This window comes from Pseudorasbora parva, chromosome 19 (assembly GCF_024679245.1).
Source record: "Pseudorasbora parva isolate DD20220531a chromosome 19, ASM2467924v1, whole genome shotgun sequence".
In the NCBI taxonomy this organism is placed as follows: Eukaryota; Metazoa; Chordata; class Actinopteri; order Cypriniformes; family Gobionidae; genus Pseudorasbora; species Pseudorasbora parva.
The window spans coordinates 13,641,225-13,663,577 of record NC_090190.1 but is presented as its reverse complement, the minus strand read 5'-3'; the positions used below and the strand labels follow the sequence as shown (position 1 = coordinate 13,663,577).

Sequence of the window (22,353 nt, the reverse complement as noted above, 5' to 3'; positions counted from 1 at the left end):
ACATTAGTAACATAGTTTGATGGTAAGGGTTAACAATTTTAAACTTTTTAGCCAGAAACTCCACTTGCTGAATAAATGCTAAGAGCACATGGCACTAATGGAATCATGATTACATAAAAGACTTTTAAACAACCCACTGTGTGATCAGTAATAAATCCTGTTTTCCTTTTGATATTGTGGAAACAATTTTGACAATTGTGTTTTACAAAATAACTCTTGGTGCAAGAACTGTTAAGATTAAAATATTTTCATAGACACCCATATTCACACATCCCTTTCAATGCTTCAGATCTTATCAGTCAAAGGAAAGTGACATCATTTTCTGTATCATATTTTTTGGAAAATAATTCCACCAATTTAGAGGCAAAGTATGGTAGAATTAGAATTGATGCAAGATTAATGGATAACTTTTTATAAGATAAGAGTTAAACAATTTAATGTTGTATAATTAGGAAAATAACTTAGGGGCTTTTATAAATAAAATATTACAAAAAGAAAAGTCAAATTAAATTTGAATTACAAACATATCATGGAAAATGATGGACTAATCTCGGACAACAGGAAATCAATATTTTCAGCTAATACACTTTTTACAGAAATCATTATATTGTTATGGCCTGTAACATCTTGTGATCTGTGACAATGTAATAAATTATTAAAATTAAATAAAAAAATTATAACCATATAAATAAAAAACTAAAAAAATGTGGACACCAAATGATAATAAAATAATTATAAAATCACCCAGCAAACAACAACGATCATCATTAATACAAATTCCTAATGCATGGACAAAATCTAATTTTTCCTAGTTTGAGAAACAAATGGGAAGAAAAGACTATCGCAATTTGCAAACTTCCGTTTCATGCCAACTTTAATTACAGTAAAATATCTATATAGATGTTACATTTCAAAATTAAATCTTAATCTCAATTTAGAGTTAAATATTTAATGTACACATTCATGATGCCCTGGGATGTGATTATACATTTATATCATACATTAGCATATATTATTACTTAATTAGAGGTTAATGCATGCTACATTATTTAGGCTCCACAATGATGGCAGATGATGATGGTATCTCAGTAATATGTTTTGGAGTCAAAAATACAGTTAGGCAAAAATATATATCTAGGCCTATATAGGTTTTGTATGAATGTCTAGTTCAAAACCTTTTAAACATCTAGACCGAATACGTATATATAATGTATACTACTTTACAGTAATTATATACAGAAATATATGAATGGAAGACTGTGAAACCTATAGTGTGTGTGTGTGTGTGTGTGTGTGTGTGTGTGTGTGTGTGTGTGTGTGTGTGTGTGTGTGTGCGTGCGTGCGTGCGTGCGTGCGTGCGTGCGTGCGTGCGTGTGTGTGTGTGTGTGTGTGTGTGGTTATGGGGCCAAAATGTCCCTACAAAGATGGCAATATCCGAAATCCTTGTCCTTGTGGGGACATTTTGTGGTCCCCATGAGGAAAACATCTTATAAAACATACAGAAGAAGGTTTTTTTGAGAAAGTAAAAATGTAGAATGTTTCCTGTGATGGGTTTAGGGGTAGGGGCAGTGAATAGAAAATACGGTTTGTACAGGATAAAATCCATTACGCCTATATGGAAAGTCCCCATAAAACATGGAAACACTACATATGTGTGCGTGTGTGTGTTATTTTACTTTAACCATTAAACTAACATTAGACTTGTTAGACCTACATCATAAAAATACAATACACAACTTTTTCCATCTTACACTTTTTAGCCATTATTGTTGTCTTGATAAATAAATGCTTCTCCTCGCAACTGTTACTAAGGGGAGGCGGGAATACATGCAAACCACCTTCTGTTAATGTGCAATCATTAGTCAGAAAAAAACTGACCAATCAATCTTACCGCGGATGGCCAGTTCCGCCTCCATAACTAGTTGCCATGTCGGAGTAAAACCCTCATTGAAATGTTGTGAGTTTATTTATTTATTTTTAGAATAAATAGTCATGCTGAATATTGTTGTATCTGACACATTAAGTTATTTTAGTGTGTCAATTTACAATAAAAAGGCAAACAAACATAGGCCTATATTCTCATATGTCACCCAAAAAATGAAAATGCTGTCATCATTTACTCACCCTCGAGTTGTTCCAAACCTGCATGAGTTTCTTTCTTCTGCTGAACACAAAAAAATGATATTTGGAAGAATGTTCAAAGCAGATAGAACAACTATTCACTACCAAAAGGAGTAATATGGTAGTCAATGGTTGCTCTCTCTGCTCTGTTACATTCTTCAAAATATATATTTTTTTAATGTTAAGCAGAACAACGAAACTCATACAGGTTTGGAACAACATCAGTAAATGATGACAGCATTTTCATTTTTGGGTGAACTCTCCCTTTAAGTCATTTTTAAATATTTTATTCTTTTGCTGTAGTTTGGCTAAAATATCCTGGCAGATAACTATTATTATTTATTATTATTATTATTATTATTATTATTATTATTATTATTATTATTATTATTATTATTATTATTATTATTATTATTATTATTATTATTATTATTCAATATGCAGCCCAAAATGCACTAGGCTTAAAAGCAGGACTGAGCAGCCAGCCCACGTTCATCCCACAAAAGGATGGATTTTCTTTTGGTGGTATCTGGCAACCTCTCACGCATCAGCGTTACCGTGAATTGGTCTGAACCACACGCGTATATTCTCCTTGCTTAACTACAATTTCTTCTCGATTCGATTTGCTTGTCATGTAACTGAAATTTCCAGAGACGGAAATTTACAAAGGTAATAGCTTTTGTCCAGGGAAAAACGTTCAAGATGGGTTGCGCTGGATTCACCTGCTCCAAGAATTCCCTGTGCGCGCTCAACATCCTCTATGTTGTGAGTAACCAATGCAAGAATGGAAGCAACCATATGGAACATCTTTATCAGCCTTTATCGTAACATTTGCACATGTGTTTTATAAATACATACAATAGGTGTTCCTGTGCGGCTGTATTACAGCCCTCGGTGTGTCAGGACTCATGTGAATTATTTAGAGAGATTCTTTGTGTGGAATGAGGCCGATGAGCGGTTCTGGTTTCACGCACAGCCTGTAGAATAACATCCCGGTTTCCTCGCAACTCCTCTGTTTTTAGGGCAAAGTCACATCCTGCTTTTGTTCTACTTATGCAGATTTCCTGCTTCATTAGTCTAGAGCTGATATTGTGGTGCTGATTAAGCTTGTCTCCTTGTTAGAAAGAAAACATTACAATCAACTTGTTCCTAAAGCAGATGCTCAGGGGTCATTTCTGATTGTCGGTCAATGCTGGCAATATGGACTATGCTCAAGATCATTTGTGCTTTTGAGGAATGAATGAGCTTTTGTATAAACATTGTGTTATGGTGTGACTGCTTGCTTACTTTTTATTGCTCAAGTGGCATCACAGCTGTTGCTGGGTCATTCTCAGCAAATGGTGCCATTTGTATTCCCATGAATCATCACTGACAGAATTAACATGAAACTTAACCCAGTTATAATTATTTGGAGAAAAAAAATAACTTTGTTTATAGTATAATAGCCTACAATACGCAATGAATTACTTTTAGGATTGGGTTAACAGTTTAAGAATCTTCCATTTTATATTTATATACTGATTATTTAAACTGAAGGTGCGTTCGCGCCACGTGACCACTGTACCACGCGACCACTGCAGATGTATTATGATTATTTTGAAGTTAAAAGTGCAAATGTAGGACTCCGATGACGTGAGCAGCAGTTCCAAGTACAGCGTCACGTGTTGTCATCTCTTATTTTGGTAATTATGACAAGGCTGGAACGCAGCATCAACAATAATCTCATTTTTAGCAGTGCCTTCATTGAAGTGGGAATATGTTGTATAAAATATTGAAAGTCAAAACATAAAAATTTGCAATTATAAAATAATTGAATTATAGTTCAATAAATGTTATTGTCTTTATCCCTGTTTCCTTATTTATTGTGTCGCCCTTCAGTTAGTTTAGTATTATTTTATAGGCTAGTTTTATAGTTAACTATATATTATAGTTTTTTTGTTTTCAATTTTCATTTTAGCTTTTATTAATTTTATGTGCTTTTGAATTTTAGTTTTTATATTTTAATCAGTGCTTTCAAAAGATTAATCGCATCCAAAATAAAAGTTTGTGTTTACATAATATATGTGTGTGTACTGTGTATAATTATGTATATTTGAAATATTTGCATATATATAATTTGTATCATATATAAACATAAATATTTTTATATAAATACACAAATATTTTTAAATATATACATGCATGTGGGTGTTTATATATAATTATGCATAGTGCACACATATATATTATGTAAACACTTTTTTTTTTTTGTTTGTTTTTTGGATGTGATTAATCGTTTGACAGTACTCATTTTAATATTTATGTTTAGCTTTATATTTAATTTGGTTGTTTCAACTCAGGTTTGGGCAAATATGATTAAACCCAACCGTTGGCTTAAATGTTTAAACCCAGCATTATTTTTTGTAGTTACATCTAATAAAAACTTTTGTTTAAAAAAAATAAAAATACCCTACTTAAGACAACAATCTAAATGATTTTATTTCAGCTTGATTTCATTTAATGGAAACAATTTTTAGTTTGATTTTACATTTACAAGTTTACAATATCACCACTATTCGTCCCTGTCTTCAGATGGTGAGCTTGCTTATGATTGGCATTGCTGCCTGGGGGAAGTGTTTCGGGCTGGTGTCAAGCTTCCAGGTGGTGGGTGGCATCATCGGAGTGGGGGTCTTCCTCTTCTTTGTTGCCCTTGCTGGACTTATTGGTGCCATGAAGCATCACCAGGTCCTGCTTTTCTTTGTATCCTTTACTGTGATCATCCACAATGCACTACAATTATTTAGACATTGGTGAGTATTTATGTCAAGCAGAATGAATAAATGATTTAACTGTACTGTGCAATAATTCATGTTAGGGGCTGAAAGTTAGTTGCTGCTTAATAGAGTAGGTACCTATTTTGAATTAGTAATCACTTCACGGCCACTAAAAATGTATAGATGAGTCCAGATGCACTACATTTGCCATGTCACCATCATTATCATGTGACCTGCATCTGTTGCATTGTTTCAACACCTCTCCTGTGGCCTCATGGGGTGGTAAAGTGTCTATCGTATGCACACTTCAGAATCTCATCAAAAGTAGTAGGTCATTTGGGTACTTTTTTCTGCTCTTTTATGAGTACTGTGAATTCGGACATGCTTCTTTTGTCACATATTGTTTTTTGCCTACTATAGTATGCGATTTCAGCCAATGTTTCTATGAATATTCATTTTCTTGGTGTACAAGAGCCATAGTTGAAGTAAGTACTCTGTAAACTTAACACCACTGGAATCACCCAATGTAATCAGTCAAAGAAGAATGAACTGAAACAAAAAGAGTTAGTTAATTATAAATAGTTTGAAATGCTTTTGTATAATTTAATCAGACCAATATACATTTCCAATAGCCTCATGCAAACAGACTATAATGTGTGTCAGGTCTTTGCCTTTCATAACATGATGTGCTCTGTGTTTCTGTCATTGCTTTTGGAAATGAGACCGGATTATGATCTATTTATGTAATGCATTTCACTCTGTGTCCATGGAGTGGTGCCGTTAACATGACAAATGAGAGTGCACATCAGTGTACTTGTAATGTAGAAAATTCTCTTAAACAAAATGAAATGAACTAACGGTAATCCTGAGATGAATTTGGGTCATTACTAAAAATGTCTAGGAAGCTTGTATTACATGTTGATACTCCAGGAGGAATGATTATTCCAGTAGCCTGTTAATGGATGGGAAACAGTATATTATTTCAGTACATTACATTTCTTTCTTACTCAATAAAACATTAAATAAGTCTTTTTTTAAGCATATAGCTTACAGTGGGTTACATTTCCCTTTATTATGGGATTCCAGACAATAATGTCTCGTTGAATATTTAGTTTTCATTTAAAGCTTAAATATTTAATAGAGAACTCTTGAATTGTACTGCAGATAGTGGTGGACTGGGTGTTAAAAGTTTAGAATAGGATTTATTTTCATCTTTAGTGAATTTACTCTGAATATTTCTGTATTGTATTTTGAGTTTGAATCCTTAATTTGTTGACAATAGTACATGATCATCCTGTTCCTGGTCTTTGTAGTTCAGTTTTCGGTGTCCTGTGCATGTCTGGCTATCAATGAAGACCAGCAGGTAAGATTCATCACTGTACTTATATGTACACTGATCAGGCATAACATTATAGCCGTAATGGGCATTCGTAAGGCTTTGAGCAAGTTTGACAAGGGCCACATTGTGATTGCTAGACGACTGGGTCAGAGCATCTCCAAAACTACAGCTCTTGTAGACTGTTCCCAGTCTGCAGTGGTTAGTATCTATCAAAAGTGGTCCAAGGAAGGAACAGTGGTGAACCGGCGACTGCGTCATGGGTGGCCAAGGCTCATTGATGCACGTGGGGAGCGAAGGCTGGCCCGTGTGGTCCGATCAAACAGATGAGCTACTGCTCAAGAAGTTAATGCTAGTTCTGATAGAAATGTGTCAGAAAACAGTACATTGCAGTTTGTTGTGTATCGAGCTGCAAAGCCGCAGACCAGTCAGGGAGACCATGCTGCCATCAGAACTGGACCACGGAGCAATGAAAGAAGGCGGTCTGGTCTAATGAGTCACATTTTATTTTACATTGGTGCATGGCCGGGTGTGTGTGCGTCACTTACTTGGGGAGCACATGGCACCAGGATACACCATGGGAAGATTGCAAGCCGGCGGAGGCAGTGTGATGTCCTGCCATCCATGTGGATGTTACTTTGAGATGTACCACCATCATGTACCACCAGATGTACCATTGTTGCAGACCATGGAAATGGTATTCCTGGTATATTTGAGCAGGATAATGCGCCCTGACACAAAGTAAAAATGGTTCAGCAATGGTTCGAGGAGGAAAACGAGTTTGAGGTGTTGACTTGGCCTCCAAATTCCCGATCTCAATCCATTCGAGCATTTGTGGGATGTGCTGGAATAAAAAGTCAGATCCATTTAGGCGCCCCACCTCGCAACCTAGACACCAAAGCGCACCTTCGGCTGGAGTCCATGCCCCGACGGGTCAGGGCTATTTTGGCAGCAAAAGGGGGACCAACACAATAAGGTGTTTATATTGTAACCTGATCAGTGTATATACTCACATAAATCCATTGGTGTTCTGTACTCTTTGGAAACATGCTACAAAAAAATAATTTTTAAAATGTAAAATTATTCAGCAAGGATGCATTAAATTGATCAAAAAGGACTGGAACAAATGCTTTTGTAATGTTGCAAAAGAATTTGAATAAATGCTGTTCTTTTGAACATTCTATTAATCAAAGAATCCTGAAAATTTCCACAAAAAATATGCAAAACTGTTTTCAACATAAATGATAATAATAAAAATAAAACATTTTTCTTGTGCAGCAAATCAGCATATTAGAATGATTTCTGAAGGATCATGTGACTGAAGACTGGAGTAAAATTGAGCTTAGCTATAACTGGGATAAATTATCTAATCAAATACAGGTCAATCTCAAAATATTAGCATATTGTTATAAAGTTCATTATTTTCCATAATGTAATGATAAAAATTAAACTTTCATATATTTTAGATTCATTGCACACTAACTGAAAAATTTCTGGTCTTTTATTGTTTTAATACTCATGATTTTGGCATACAGCTCATGAAAACCCCAAATTCCTTTCTCAAAAAATTAGCATATCATGAAAAGGTTCTCTAAACGAAATATTAACCTAATTATCTGAATCAACGAATTAACTCTAAACACCTGCAAAAGATTCCTGAGGCTTTTAAAAACTCCCAGCCTGGTTCATTACTCAACCGCAATCATGGGTAAGACTGCCGACCCGACCCTGTCCAGAAGGCCATCATTGACACCCTCAAGCGAGAGGGTAAGACACAGAAAGACATTTCTGAACGAATAGGCTGTTCCCAGAGTGCTGTATCAAGACACCTCAGTGGGAAGTCTGTGGGAAGGAAAAAGTGTGGCAATAAACGCTGCACAACGAGAAGAGGTGACCGGACCCTGAGGAAGATTGTGGAGAAGGACCGATTCCAGACCTTGGGGGACCTGCAGAAGCAGTGGACTGAGTCTGGAGTAGAAACATCCAGAGCATGGGCTACATGTGCCGCATTCCCCAGGTCAAGCCACTTTTGGGCTACAGAGATGCAGCACTGGACTGTTGCTCAGTGGTCCAAAGTACTTTTTTTTCGGATGAAAGCAAATTTTGCATGTCATTCGGAAATCAAGGTGCCAGAGTCTGGAGGAAGACTGGGGACTTTTTGAGACAGGAATTTTGGGTTTTCATGAGCTGTATGCCAAAATCATCAGTATTAAAACAATAAAAGACCAGAAATATTTCAGTTAGTGTGCAATGAATCTAAAATATATGAAAGTTAAATTTTTATCATTACGTTATGGAAAATAATGAACTTTATCACAATATGCTAATTTTTTGAGAAGGACCTGTATACTCAAATAGAAAACAGTTCTTTTAAATGGTAATATTTCAAAATATTAGTATTTTTACTGTGTTAGTAAAAATATAGCAAATAAATGCAGCATTAGTGAGCATTAAGAGAGTTCTTTAAAAAAACATGAACAATCCAAATGGGATGCATGTAAATGGGAATCTTTTTAAATGGTTTGTTCCATTTTGTGTTTTCTTCTCTCATAAGTTGTCATGTGTTTCTTGCCATTGTTTAGAATCATCTTTTGGAGGTGGGCTGGAATAACTCTCTGACCACTCAGAGGGACGTGGAGAAGAGTCTGAACTGCTGCGGTTTCTCTCACATGGACATCAATGGAAGCTGTGCCGCTGTAATTTCCTCTTCATTGTTGTTTTGTTATTTTCCTGTAGCATTGCATGTGCGGAACGATATAAATCACACCTGTGTGGGTGATAATGACTGTGTTAATCATTTGCATGCTTGTTATGATAGCATAATACATTACAAATGTGTGATAAGTTAGGCAATTACATTATTTGTTCCATTATAATAACTCGCTGCTCTTGTCAACGTCTGTTCTTCTTCTGTGCAGCCCTGCTTTCATTACAGCACTTGCACCACATGTGCAGCAAAGATCCAGGAGCACGCCGGCGAGGTGCTGCGCTTTGTCGGAGGGATCGGCCTCTTCTTCAGCTTCACTGAGGTCAGCCCGCTAAACTAACCTTCTGCTTTGATCTCTACTTTGAAATTCTTTGTTGAATTTTACAACCAGAATGTTTTCTGGTGTTCTTGAGCTGTGAGCTTTCTTTTGTGTAATGTTGCTGTTTGAGCATGAAAAAGGTCTACTAAAGCCCCGTTTCCACCAAAATTACCCGGAACAATTTGTACTAGGAACTTTTTTACAGGAACTTTTCTCCCCCCCAGATCTGCAACTGTCTGCGTTTCCAATGCGATCTAAAGTTCCTTGAAGATTAGGCCAATTAGTCCGGTGATGTAGGACTGCGCGCGACTGCTCCTCCCAGTCAGTGACGGACAGTAATAATTTTTGCGTGTAGCCTACTGATTGAAAGATTTAGTGGACTGTTTACATGAGACGTTATCTAAACCGATCTGGTGTTTACATGTGATGACTTTCAATCGCAATCATTTTGTGACATGTAGTTTGTCTGAAAAAATGTCAACGCTGTCCTCTCCAGCAGCTGGAATGTGTTTACTGTAGCCATAGCAACTCTTAACGGCCATCAGGACTAATACAGTATTATATAAGCTATTTATTTGTTGTAAAGTGTAATAATCATCTCAGAAAAAAGAAAAAAAATCTTCTGTCAGGCGCAGTTAAAGTAAAAACTTCCTGGGGCAATATACGCTGTGTCATTATTCCAACATTATCTTCATAACTTACGAAATAAAAAGTTTACCCCTCAGAAAAATGAGCTTTCCTCTCGTCAACATGAGCGCGGCGCGCGCCGTCACGTCATGTAAGGACACACACTTAAAAGTAATCGGTCAGGTCGTATGCATGGTGAAAAATATAGACTGTAAAAACATTAATAACGAGTATGGAAGAGATTCAAGCTGTGCTGCTTTTGCTAGTTATGTATAGGTTTCCTAAAGAGGTAATTAACAACGACAGAAAAGAGCACTAACATATTCAGAAAGCTTGTACAGCTAGATTTAAAATGACAATGTATATTATTATCAGCTATTACGAACATTGTACATGAGATGGCTGAGATGAGCCTGTGTGGGTGATACACAGCGCCATCAGACAGAGAGCAAGACTGATATTTACTGAACGTAGACCAAACCTCACAAAAGACTTTTAAAAATGCCGGTTGAAATAAAATGCTAAACCAATCAGCATGTTCAGCGCCCAAGTCCCGCCCTCGAAAGTTCCTGAACTTTGAAAAATACTACCTCACGTCAGGGCCGTTTGGGGGGGAAATATTTACCCAGAACTTCATTTAGACCCTGGTTCCTGCGAGCAAAACACACCGAGTACCACCCAAAGTTCCTGGTTCCTGGGTAAAGTTCCTGCGGTGGAAACGAGGCTAAAGTGTACAAAGTCCACTCCAAAGAGTTATTCTCTATATCAGTAAGCACTCTTTCTGAACTCCTGGAAACACCTTTGTTGTAGTCTTGAATTTTCTTAAGTTGCGGTGAAGGTGTATTGAAAGTAAGGTGTTTAAGTAAGGGCCATGACCAGGGTATGTAATTCACTTTTTTTACTCACTAGCTAATTTGGCTACTAATAACCAAAAATATCATAAATAAACAAGTTTATCAAAGCAACATATCATTCATTTGAACATAGTTAATTTTGTTATAAAATCTAAATATACCTCACTTTAAAATGATTTTTTATTAGACATGTTAAAGATTAGCAAACAGGCTTTTATTTCATAGAGTATCAGCTGTTTCTTCACAGAAGTCAATGTAGAATGTTCTAGCCTCTCCTCTTTTGACATCCAGAGGAATTTTGGAAAATGTGCCTGTGAATTTGCCTTGTGATTTGTTTTGTTTTTTAGCCATTTCTTTTTTATGTTGCTATGCTTTTATTTTAGCATAAAGCTATTTTATGTGGTGGTGGTCCACATTTTTCCACCTTGGTGGACAATAAAGATATGCATAACATTATGACCACTGACAGGTGAAGTGAATAACACTGATGATCTCTTCATCATTGCACCTGTTAGTGGGTGAGATATTTTAGGCAGCATGTGAACATTTTGTCCTCAAAGTTGATGTGTTAGAAGCAGGAAAAATTGGCAAGCATAAGGATTTGAGCAAGTTTGACAAGGGGCAAATTGTGATGGCTAAATGACTGGCGACACTAAAATGAAGATCCAAGTTATTCAACCAAATATACGAATAAAATTAATATTTAATTCTATAAACTTTCCAAATCAAACTAGCCAAATCAAATTTTGTTGCAATATTGTCCTGTTTAACACTGTGAAGCTGCTTTGAAACAATCGTCATTGTAAAAGCGCTATATAAATAAAGTTTATTGATTGATTGATTGATCAGAGCATCTCCAAAACTGCAGTTCTTGTGAGGTGTTCCCAGTCTGCAGTGGTCAGTATCTATCAAAAGTGGTCCAAAAAAGGAACGGTGGTGAACCGGTGACAGGGTCATGGGCGGCTAAAGCTCATTGATGCACATGGGAAGTGAAGGCTGGCCCGTGTCGTGGTCGCACATAACAGACCAGATTCTGTAACTCAGATTGCTCAAGAAGTTAATGGTGGTTCTGATAGAGAGGTGTCAGAATACACAGTGCTTCGCTTTTTGTTGCATCACAGTTTTGTCCAGTTGGTGTCGGTGCCCATGCTGATCCCTGTCCACCGCCAAAAGCACTAACAGTGGGTACATCAGAACTGTACCACAGAGCAATGGAAGAAGGTGGCCTGGTGGATGGCCGGCTGCTTGTGAGTTGCTTACCTGGGGAACACGTGACACCAGGATGCACTATGGGAAGAAGGCAAGCTGGCGGGTGCAGTGTGATGCTTTGAGCAATGTTCTGCTGGGAAACCTTGGGTCCTGCCATCCATGTGGATCTTACTTTGGCACGTACTACCTACCTATTGTTGCAGACCATTTAAACCCTTTCATGGAAATGGTATTCCCAGGTGGCTATAGCCATCATTGACACCCTCAAGCGAGAGGGTAAGACACAGAAAGACATTTCTGAACGAATAGGCTGTGCCCAGAGTGCTGTATCAAGACACCTCAGTGGGAAGTCTGTGGGAAGGAAAAAGTGTGGCAATAAACGCTGCACAACGAGAAGAGGTGACCGGACCCTGAGGAAGATTGTGGAGAAGGACCGATTCCAGACCTTGGGGGACCTGCGGAAGCAGTGGACTGAGTCTGGAGTAGAAACATCCAGAGCATGGGCTACATGTGCCGCATTCCCCAGTTCAAGCCACTTTTGGGCTACAGAGATGCAGCACTGGACTGTTGCTCAGTGGTCCAAAGTACTTTTTTTGGATGAAAGCAAATTTTGCATGTCATTCGGAAATCAAGGTGCCAGAGTCTGGAGGAAGACTGGGGAGAAGGAAATGCCAAAATGCCTGAAGTCCAGTGTCAAGTAAATGGTAAATGGTAAATGGACTGCATTTATATAGCGCTTTTATCCAAAGCGCTTTACATTTTTGCCTCACATTCACCCATTCATACACCGACGGCGATGTCAGCCATGTAAGGCGCCATCTAGCTCGTCGGGAGCAGCTGGGGTTAGGTGTCTTGCTCATGGACACTTCGACACTTGGTCAGGTGGAACCGGGGATTGAACCACCAACCTTCTGGTTTGTAGACAACCTACATGAACCACTGAGCCACTGCCGCCCCATACCCGCAGTCAGTGATGGTCTGGGGTGCCATGTCAGCTGCTGGTGTTGGTCCACTGTGTTTTATCAAGGGCAGGGTCAATGCAGCTATCAGGAGATTTTGAGGCACGTCAAAATATTTTATCCTTAAAATCCTTAATCTGTATAATAAAAGTAAATTCTTAAAATTATATATTATTGTATTGTTATGGTGCTTTCAATACATTTTAGTGTACGAAATAGTTCTATTTTTTTTTTACTTAATATACAAGTAAAAAATACAGTTACTAATATGTCCTCCCATAACACCTAACACTGACAGTGTGGTTTTTACAAAACATTTCTAGCCACCACAGCTGCCAGTTTTTTTTATTTTTTATATATAGTTTATTCATGTTTTTTCTCTCGTCATTCTGATTATTTCAGATCCTGGGTGTTTGGCTGACATATAGGTACAGAAACCAAAAGGACCCCCGGGCGAATCCAAGCGCCTTCCTGTAGGTGCGAAATCTTATGACGTCTGACCACTGGAATTCTCATTGGAGCTGTTAAAGACTGTGTGTGTGTGTGTGTGTGTGTTTGCTTTTATTGAAGAGGAGACCAGCCTGCGTGTTCTTGCTGCTATATATTACGTGCTTGATTTTTTTCAAGAGTACAGTGTGAATGTACTGTACATTATGAGGCTGTACTTATGAGAATTCCTCTCTATGAAATAACAGAACACCAAATACTAGTATGCAGTACTTACACTAATGGGCTAAACAACAAAGACCGTTTGTTTTTATGTTATGTTTTATGTGGTAAAACACATTGAAAATGAGCTGCTGTGATCAAGACGTGCAGTGTGAGCATGACACTTTATGTTGACAACATCAGACTGTATCCATTTCAACTCCACATTGATTTCTTGGAATAAATGCACACATTAACAATTAGCATGGATGACAGTAAAAGTTGCTCTAAATCACTAATGCAGTAAAGCTTCAAATAAAAAAGACAAGGGTTTTCTGTTAGTATGCTAGATACATTATTGGGACTTCATAGTTATTATGAAAAATTTAACTCTATTACACACAGAGGCGGACCGTAGTGGAGTATTTTTACTTTCTACTCAAGTACATTTTTCAAGTATATAATTTATTGGTGTTTTCCTTTGGAAAACTTTTACTTCACGACATTCCAAAGCATAATATATAATGTCATACTTTTACTGGACTACATTTCATAAATAAATGTTGTTGTTTTTTACCTTTAACTCTTAATTACTTGTACTCAAGTAAAAATGTAACTACTTTTACTTGAGTAAAAGTATACAGCACTACCTTTTTAATGTAATTAAGTATTAAATTATATTCAATTTGAAACAGTGCAGTAAAAATTATATTATTATGGTTTGGAATGTTGTGAAGTAAAAGTGTCTCAAAGAAGAACACTGATAAAGTACATATACTTGAAAAATAAAATTACCTGAAAAGTAGAAATACTACACTCTGTCTCCCTCTGCTTACACATTAATAGACAAATGAGCACTCAGTTTTCATATTACATATTTATCTGCCTATTTTATTTCCATTATTGGTGTGTTCGTTTCACTGACTTGCTTTTGTGTATTGTTTTTGCTTCTTGCATGAATTCCTCATTGAAATGTACATCTATAGCCAATGGTTCTGTGAACTGCTCTCTCAAGCATTTGAAATCAGAAGAAAAAAATAATAAAGACTGCGTGTACACAATTGTACTTTGGCCAGTTTTGTCTTTGGTCTTTTTGTTCATCTTAATTGTTGGGTGTCTGAAATCCCACGCCATTTCAATGGAGTATTTCAGCAGAGAAACTTCCTCTAAACTCAACCAATCAGAAACTGACACGCTCAAGCCAAGAGCGGGTAACAAAGGCAGCTTGTAACCAGGCAACAATATGACTCAGGAGAACATGCTGCCAGTTACTCGGACTCCTCCCACCAGGATACTAACCGGAGACTCCGTTAACTGGAAAAGCCACATGGCCTCTGCTTTGAATAAACTGTGCAAATGTTCCTCCATAAACAAATAACTACGAGAGGCACATTTTTGTACAACTTCATTTATTGAAAAAAGAAAGCCAACATGAAAATGAAAGCCTGACAGTTAACCATAACAGAATCTATTCAAAGAAAGTATTTCAAATCTGTACAGGGCTTTACAGTGCGTTTCATGCAGTCAGTAAACAAGTGACAGAATAATAGTGACCCTCAGGGAAGTAATATCCTCTCGGCGGACAAGAACACTAGACTTTTGTGTTCACAACTCCGTCTTCAAAAACTTCAGGGCTCTTTGCATGTTGCTTAACACTGTGGAATCAAGGCCAAACAAGCGATGCTGTCAGTATGATGATGATGTTTAATAATTAATCTTGGCATTAAAATTGCTCTCAGACTTACAGAGTTTCATGTCAGCCGGCTCATAGGCGTACATGCGGTTTGCATAGCGGCCTGTGATGTCTGCCCGAACGGTCATGGAGGGATCTGAAAATCAGGAAAGATTTGAAACATTTATGCAGACATTTTCATAATGTGTTGCATAATTTATCTGGCTGTCATAATTAAAGCAACTCACCAACAAAGAGGATTCTGGGAACATACTGCCCATCAGGAGACAAGTGCTTGTCTGTGGTCTCATACTGTAAAAGACATGAATTTAGACATGAAAGTTCAATTTATAGACTTTCATAACAGACAAACCAGGACCTTAAACACACTTTAAAGCTGTTAGAATGATCAATACATTTCTTACAGTATTTATTCATCTTTGTCAATCTAGTTTATTAAAACACAAGTTCATGTCAGGTTAATTAAATAGCAATAGTTAGATTAACAAATGCTTTAGAAGTATGCTTTAGAAGTATTTTTCAATGTTAGTTCATGTTAGCTAAAGCTAACAAATGTAAAGTGTTAGCAATTTTACTCACCACCAGATTCAAGATCACAAACTCCTCATCGACCAGCTTCTGGATGTCTTTATCCTCAGCAAACGCCTTCTTTAGAGCTAATTCAGTAATGCAAACACGAGTAAATTAACTAAGCTTTTTAAACTAACAGTTAATAAAAATGTAAAAAAATACAAGTCAAGCTTTACCCTGGCTGTGTGGACAGTCCTCCAGGTGAAAGATGACCATGAGGGGCTTGTTCCTAATTAAACACATGATACAAGTTGTACAAAATACTGACAAAACATCAAATAAAATCATTGTTACATGTACTTACCATAGTAAATTATGCATAATTAGCCTACATGCAACTAACCCTCAACCACATCCTAATGCTACCCTAACCATATAGTAAGTACATGTACTTGCTTAAATGTATAATTAGTAAAAAATAAAGTGTAACAATTATGCATAATTACATGCAACTAGACCTAATTCGGCATGTTGTAAATTAATATTACTCAGTACTTAAATGTATAATTACACTGTAACGAGGACACCCACAAATAAAAATCATCAGCAGATCTTCTATAGCCTACACACAAAATGACGGATTATTGAACACATACACTCTATAATTCTATAAAATACAAGCTTTTCTCACTTGGATCGTGACCAAAACAGAGCTTCCTCGTACGTCTGTGCCCAAATCAACTGATCACCCCATCCTGAAAAGAAAAAAATGCACAATATAAAAACCAAATTCGACAAACCAAAATATATATTTAGCCAATGCAAATGACTACACTATAAGCCATTCAAATTCAATATTCCACAACCTGAGGTCTGATAATATATCTGAGAACTGGAATATTTTCTGAAACTGATCCTTATGCTTCTTTCTGGGTTATGTAGCTTCAGTTTTGCTATTATATAACAGATCACTACAGCACAAAATAGCTGAAAATAATGTATTGAGCTGTTTTTATGAAGCTGACCTCTGGAGAGAGTCTGAGGAATCCTCTTCTCTTTCTTTGGCGTGGTCTTCTCAGGCTTCGCCATGGCAGAGGACAAGGCCGCCACGACCAAGAGCACTGATAATAATCCTTTAAGCATCTTCAAATGCTGAAAGAACAAAGCATTGCAATATATAACTGTTAGGAAATGACAAAGCATGATTTTAGAAAGCCTGAGAAATATACAAGCACAATGTCCTTTTTGATGCCGGTTCCTCACCTGTTCTCAGGTTCCCTGCTGTGTGTGTTCTAGCTCAGACTCCTGGTCCTCCTGTTGCCACCCTCTCTCACCTGTACAACACTTATACACCTGCTCAGCCGAGGCTCCGCCCACCCCTTTCCTGCTCTGGAATGCGATTCAGCGCTTTACTGCTGTTCAGCCTCATTTTGCATGCAAACTTTCCATTAACTTTTTTTTATTTGGCTCGGCGCCAAGGACAGGTCAGCAGATGTCAGTCATGATAAGCTGTTGCAGACTAATACGATTGGGCTTCTTAGGATTGGCTGAGCTCTGATCTGTGATGTCAGAGGGGTACATTAACGGGCTTTTACAATTTGAGGCATGACGTGGTGTTAGAATCAGAAAAACATTTGTTGTGTATTAACATCTTGATGCATTGTTTTTTTTCACATTTTGTCAAATACATTGAATCAACAAATTTGATTGGGCTAGGCCTAATTATTATTGAATAGTTTGTGGTAGGTCATCTGTATTTAGGACCATTTGGACATTATAAGTAAGTGGTAGTGATATCCTTGATATAATAGGGTGTGTATTGTACAGGATTTTATAGTGTTTATACAAAGTCTAGTTTACTTGGGAAATCCTGCCCCTCAAACATTTGCTCAATGAACCGTTCAAAAGGAAGTTTCTTGAATACAGTCCTTCTAAAGGACTGACGTGTCCTTAAGACGGCTGTCCTTATGAAGACTTCTGAGGACTTTTTTCTGTGTAATCTTTTATTATTATTTAAAAATATTCTGTTCATTTTCATTTATTTTATTTCATACTTTTATTATTTTCTTTTTATTACATTTTATTTAAGTAGTTTAGTTTAGTTTAGTTTAGTTTAGTTTAGTTTAGTTTAGTTTAGTTTAGTTTAGTTTAGTTTAGTTTAGTTTAGTTTAGTTTAGTTTAGTTTAGTTTAGTTTAGTTTAGTTTAGTTTAGTTTAGTTTAGTTTAGTTAAACTCATGGTTCTATGTGAGGAAAACTTTTGGAGTAACTTTTTTTAAAATCTGGGTATCCTTTAATAATAATTAATAATAATAATAATAATAATAATAATAATAATAATAATAATAATAATAATAATAATAATAATAATAATAATAATAATAATGATGATGATAATAATAATAATCTCTATCTATCTATCTATCTATCTATCTATCTATCTATCTATCTATCTATCTATCTATCTATCTATCTATCTATCTATCTATCTATCTATCTATCTATCTATCTATCTATCTATCTATCTATCTATCTATCTATCTATCTATCTATCTATCTATCTATCTATCTATCTATCTATCTATCTATCTATCTATCTATCTATCTATCTATCTATCTATCTATCTATCTATCTGTCTGTCTGTCTGTCTGTCTGTCTGTCTGTCTGTCTGTCTGTCTGTCTGTCTGTCTGTCTGTCTGTCTGTCTGTCTGTCTGTCTGTCTGTCTGTCTATCTATCTATCTATCTATCTATCTATCTATCTATCTAAAACTTATCTAAGTAAAAAAACATCTAAAAAAACATCTATCTATCTGTGTGTGTGTGTGTGTGTGTGTGTGTGTGTGTGTGCGTGCGTGCGTGCGTGCGTGCGTGCGTGCGTGCGTGCGTGTGTGTGTGTGTGTGAAAGAGAGTGTGTGTTAAACTTTAAACTTATTAAACTACTTCAAACTTTAAACTCTATTTCAAACCTTTTCAAACTTTCGGATCAACCCTCTTCCAAGCCAACTTAAAATTTGTCTTCAAACTTTTTAATCTAATTATTATTATTATTATTATTATTATTATTATTATTATTATTATTATTATTATTATTATTATTATTATTATTATTATTATTATTATTATTATTATTATTATTAATTCAGTTAATTTATTTATTTGTTTGTTTGTTTGTTTTCTTGTTTGTGTGTTTATTTATTTACATATTTGTGTGTTTATTTATTTTATTTTTATGCAATCAAATAGCGATTAAAAAGTTTCTTAAATTTGTGCCCTTAAGACTACATGATGATGACTTTTGGTGCTACTTTTTTCTGTGCGTTCTTTGATCAATAATAATAATAATTATTATTATTTTTCATTCAGTTTATTTTCATTTATTATCAATAATATTTATTAATATTTATTATTAAATATTTATTTAATACGATTTTTTATTTTTTATTTGTTTGTTTGTTTGTTTGTTTGTTTGTTTGTTATTAAAACATTTTCATTCCGCTTATTTTTATTAATTTTCAATCATATTTATTTAGTATTTGTATATTTATAATTAAATATTTATTCAATTATATTTTTATTTTATTGCTTTACAGGGAAGCCATCACCAGCAACATTTTAATTTGATCATTTGGAAATGATACTGATAACTGTATTACATGACAGTTGTAGGCGTTATTGTGTAACATCCTCTGTCAAGTTGCTCAAATGTTGAATGTTCAAATTTCCGGAGCAAGTCATGGCATCAGTGCTGGTGAGGTGGAGAGGTGAATGCTTAGCTAATTTCATCTTCTCTGAAAAATGACTCTCTGAAAATAATGTTGTAATTCAGGCCTGACAAAGCCCCTTTCCACTAGCGGCTCAGGGATAATGTGACCAGCGGAGGATCAATGGCGTCTTTGTGCAGAGAGAAATCAAGTCAGGGCCTCTACGACAACCAACACCACTCAGACTGAATGAGTCCAGTCTTTTTGAGACTTCACTCTCTGTGTCCTTCAGGTGGATGTTTCTCTGTCCCTATATTTCTGCCATTGTGCTGAAAATGACAGGTATGACTTACTCAGACAAACTAAAGGTTTAACACAAACAAAAGACATGCAGGAGGATGTGCTCTACATTTAAGTCACATCATATAACTTATCAAAGTGAAAACTTTAAGAAAATATTATTTAATAACAGAATATAATATAACATAAAATAATAATAATCATGACTAAAATACAACTTTTAAATATAATAAAACCTTATTTTATTCTGTTCTGTTAACAGTTTTAGGGGTTAACAATATATATATATATATATATATATATATATATATATATATATATATATATATATATATATATATATATATATATATATATATATATATATATATATATATATATATATATATATATATATATATATATATATATATATATATATATAATGTTCTCTGATGAAAGTAAATTTTGCATTTCCTTTGGAAATCAGGGTCCCAGAGTCTGGAGGAAGAGAGGAGAGACACACAATCCACGTTGCTTGAGGTCCAGTGTAAAGTTTTCATAGTCAGTGATGGTTTGAGGTGCCATGTCATCTGCTGGTGTTGGTCCACTGTGTTTTCTGAGGTCCAAGGTCAACACAGCCGTATACCAGGAAGTTTAGAGCACTTCATGTTTCCTGCTGCTGACCAACATTATGGAGATGCAGATTTCATTTTCCAACAGGACTTGGCGCCTGCACACAGTGCCAAAGCAACCAGTACCTGGTTTAAGGACCAAGGTATCCCTGTTCTTAATTGGGCCGCAAACTCTTCTGACCTTAACCCCATAGAAAATCTTTGGGCTAATATGAAGAGGAAGATGTGATATGCCAGACCCAACAATGCAGAAGAGCTGAAGGCCACTATCAGAGTAACCTGGGCTCTCATAAAACCTGAGCAGTGCCACAGACTGACCGACTCCATGCCACGCCGCATTGCTGCAGTAATTTAGACAAAAGGAGCCCCAACTAATTATTGAATGCTGTACATGCTCATACTTTTCATGTCCATACATTTCAGATGGCGAAGATTTCTAAAAATCCTTTCTTTGTATTGAGTAATATTCTTGTATTATATATTATGTGTCTTGTATTATCTAGTAATATTCTCTTAATATTTTTGTCTTAAGTAATATTCTAACTTAGTTGTCCGTTATAATCACCATATATATATATATATATATATATATATATATATATATATATATATATATATATATATATATATATATATATATATATATATATATATATATATATATATATACATACATCAAATATTATATATTATACATATAATATTTGAAACATTAAATAAATATTAAAATTAGATTTTATTTGAGACAGCATTTATATAATGAAACAGTAATATAGTGAAATATTATTACAACTTCAAATAACAGTTTTTTATTTAAACCTTTTAAAATGTTATTTATTTCTGCAATCAAAATAACATTTTCAGCACCATTACTCAGTCTTCAGTGTCACATGATCCTTAAGAAATCATTCTAATATGCTGGTTTGCTGCTAGTAAAAATTGTTAATTATTATCAATATTGAAAACTTGCATAATATTTTTGTGGAAACCATAATAAAAATGTTTAAGGATTCTTTGATGAATAGAAAGCATTTACTTGAAATATAAATCCTAGTCACACATTATTTTTAAGGTGACGCAGTTACATTTTACATATTCAAAAAATAAAATGAATAAATTACATGTAATTACTATAGAGTTACGGTCATGGCATGTTTTAGGGTTACTTATAATAAAGCATATTACTATAGTAAGTGCATGTAACGTGTAACTACTTCCCTTTTAAAATTAAGTGTGAAATATTTTCTAGCAATATAACCATCTTCACAATTCAATGAATTCTTGCTGTATAAAAGAGGGGAAAATAACGCATGTTCACAGATAGTGCAGTTATTTTAACAGCATTTGTGAGTCGTCTGAATACAACTTAAAATATTCATTTGATTTAGTTATATTTTCTGGCAATACACATTGAACAAACACATTAATTCAAGAAATAAAAGAATATAAAATGAAATTATATATATAATATTCATCAAAAGCATATCATGATCACAAAACAAATGGATATATTTATCTTTTAAATGGTGCAGTTCATGAGGTAACACTGCTTGTGAAAATGACATAAGCTGAATGAATTGCTGAGGTGTCCTTAACTTATTAATTTATACTTCTTCCATTTTTCCTGCAGGCAGAAATTCTATGAAGCTCAAGTCAATATTTGCCCTTGAGGGCTGGGTGCACAGGCCACTCCTTGCCATACACACTACAGCAGCCATCTGCACCCGAGTCCGCCCTGAGAACACGGATCTGTCAGGCAGGAAGGCAAACGCACCGGCTACGGACTGTTAGTGATTGGACTGGATTGGCGTAAGTGGGGGAGGAGAAATTCAGTGCAATTGTCTAGAATTCTAACGTAACCCTGTTTGAGATACACAAACAAAGCATTTAGAGGTTTAAAAAAGCAAACCGGAACAGTGAGTGGTGATTATACATGCATACGGTCTAATGTGAGCCGAGACACTGAAAATAAAAAGTTCATCTCAAAAAAGAACTGCACATC

The 22,353-nt window shown here is 35.5% G+C and overlaps 2 protein-coding genes across 2 annotated transcripts; one reads left to right on the top strand and one right to left on the bottom strand.

Annotated features, from left to right (window-relative positions):
- The first annotated feature begins 2,651 nt into the window (after positions 1 to 2,651).
- On the top strand, positions 2,652 to 14,608 carry tspan13b (tetraspanin 13b). The gene is made up of 6 exons (XM_067425286.1): positions 2,652 to 2,886; positions 4,693 to 4,860; positions 6,157 to 6,237; positions 8,793 to 8,906; positions 9,129 to 9,239; positions 13,288 to 14,608. Exons 1-6 carry the CDS (start codon positions 2,824 to 2,826, stop codon positions 13,360 to 13,362), a joined length of 612 nt encoding a protein of 203 aa, XP_067281387.1. The 5' UTR covers positions 2,652 to 2,823; the 3' UTR covers positions 13,363 to 14,608.
- Positions 14,609 to 14,931: 323 nt separating this feature from the next.
- On the bottom strand, positions 14,932 to 17,121 carry agr2 (anterior gradient 2). The gene is made up of 8 exons (XM_067425706.1): positions 17,000 to 17,121; positions 16,762 to 16,888; positions 16,428 to 16,491; positions 15,973 to 16,025; positions 15,806 to 15,882; positions 15,454 to 15,517; positions 15,279 to 15,362; positions 14,932 to 15,188 (listed from the first exon to the last, which is right to left on the bottom strand). The coding sequence occupies exons 2-8, from the start codon at positions 16,877 to 16,879 to the stop codon at positions 15,139 to 15,141; spliced, it is 510 nt and encodes a 169-aa protein (XP_067281807.1). The 5' UTR covers positions 16,880 to 16,888; positions 17,000 to 17,121; the 3' UTR covers positions 14,932 to 15,138.
- Positions 17,122 to 22,353: the final 5,232 nt, after the last annotated feature.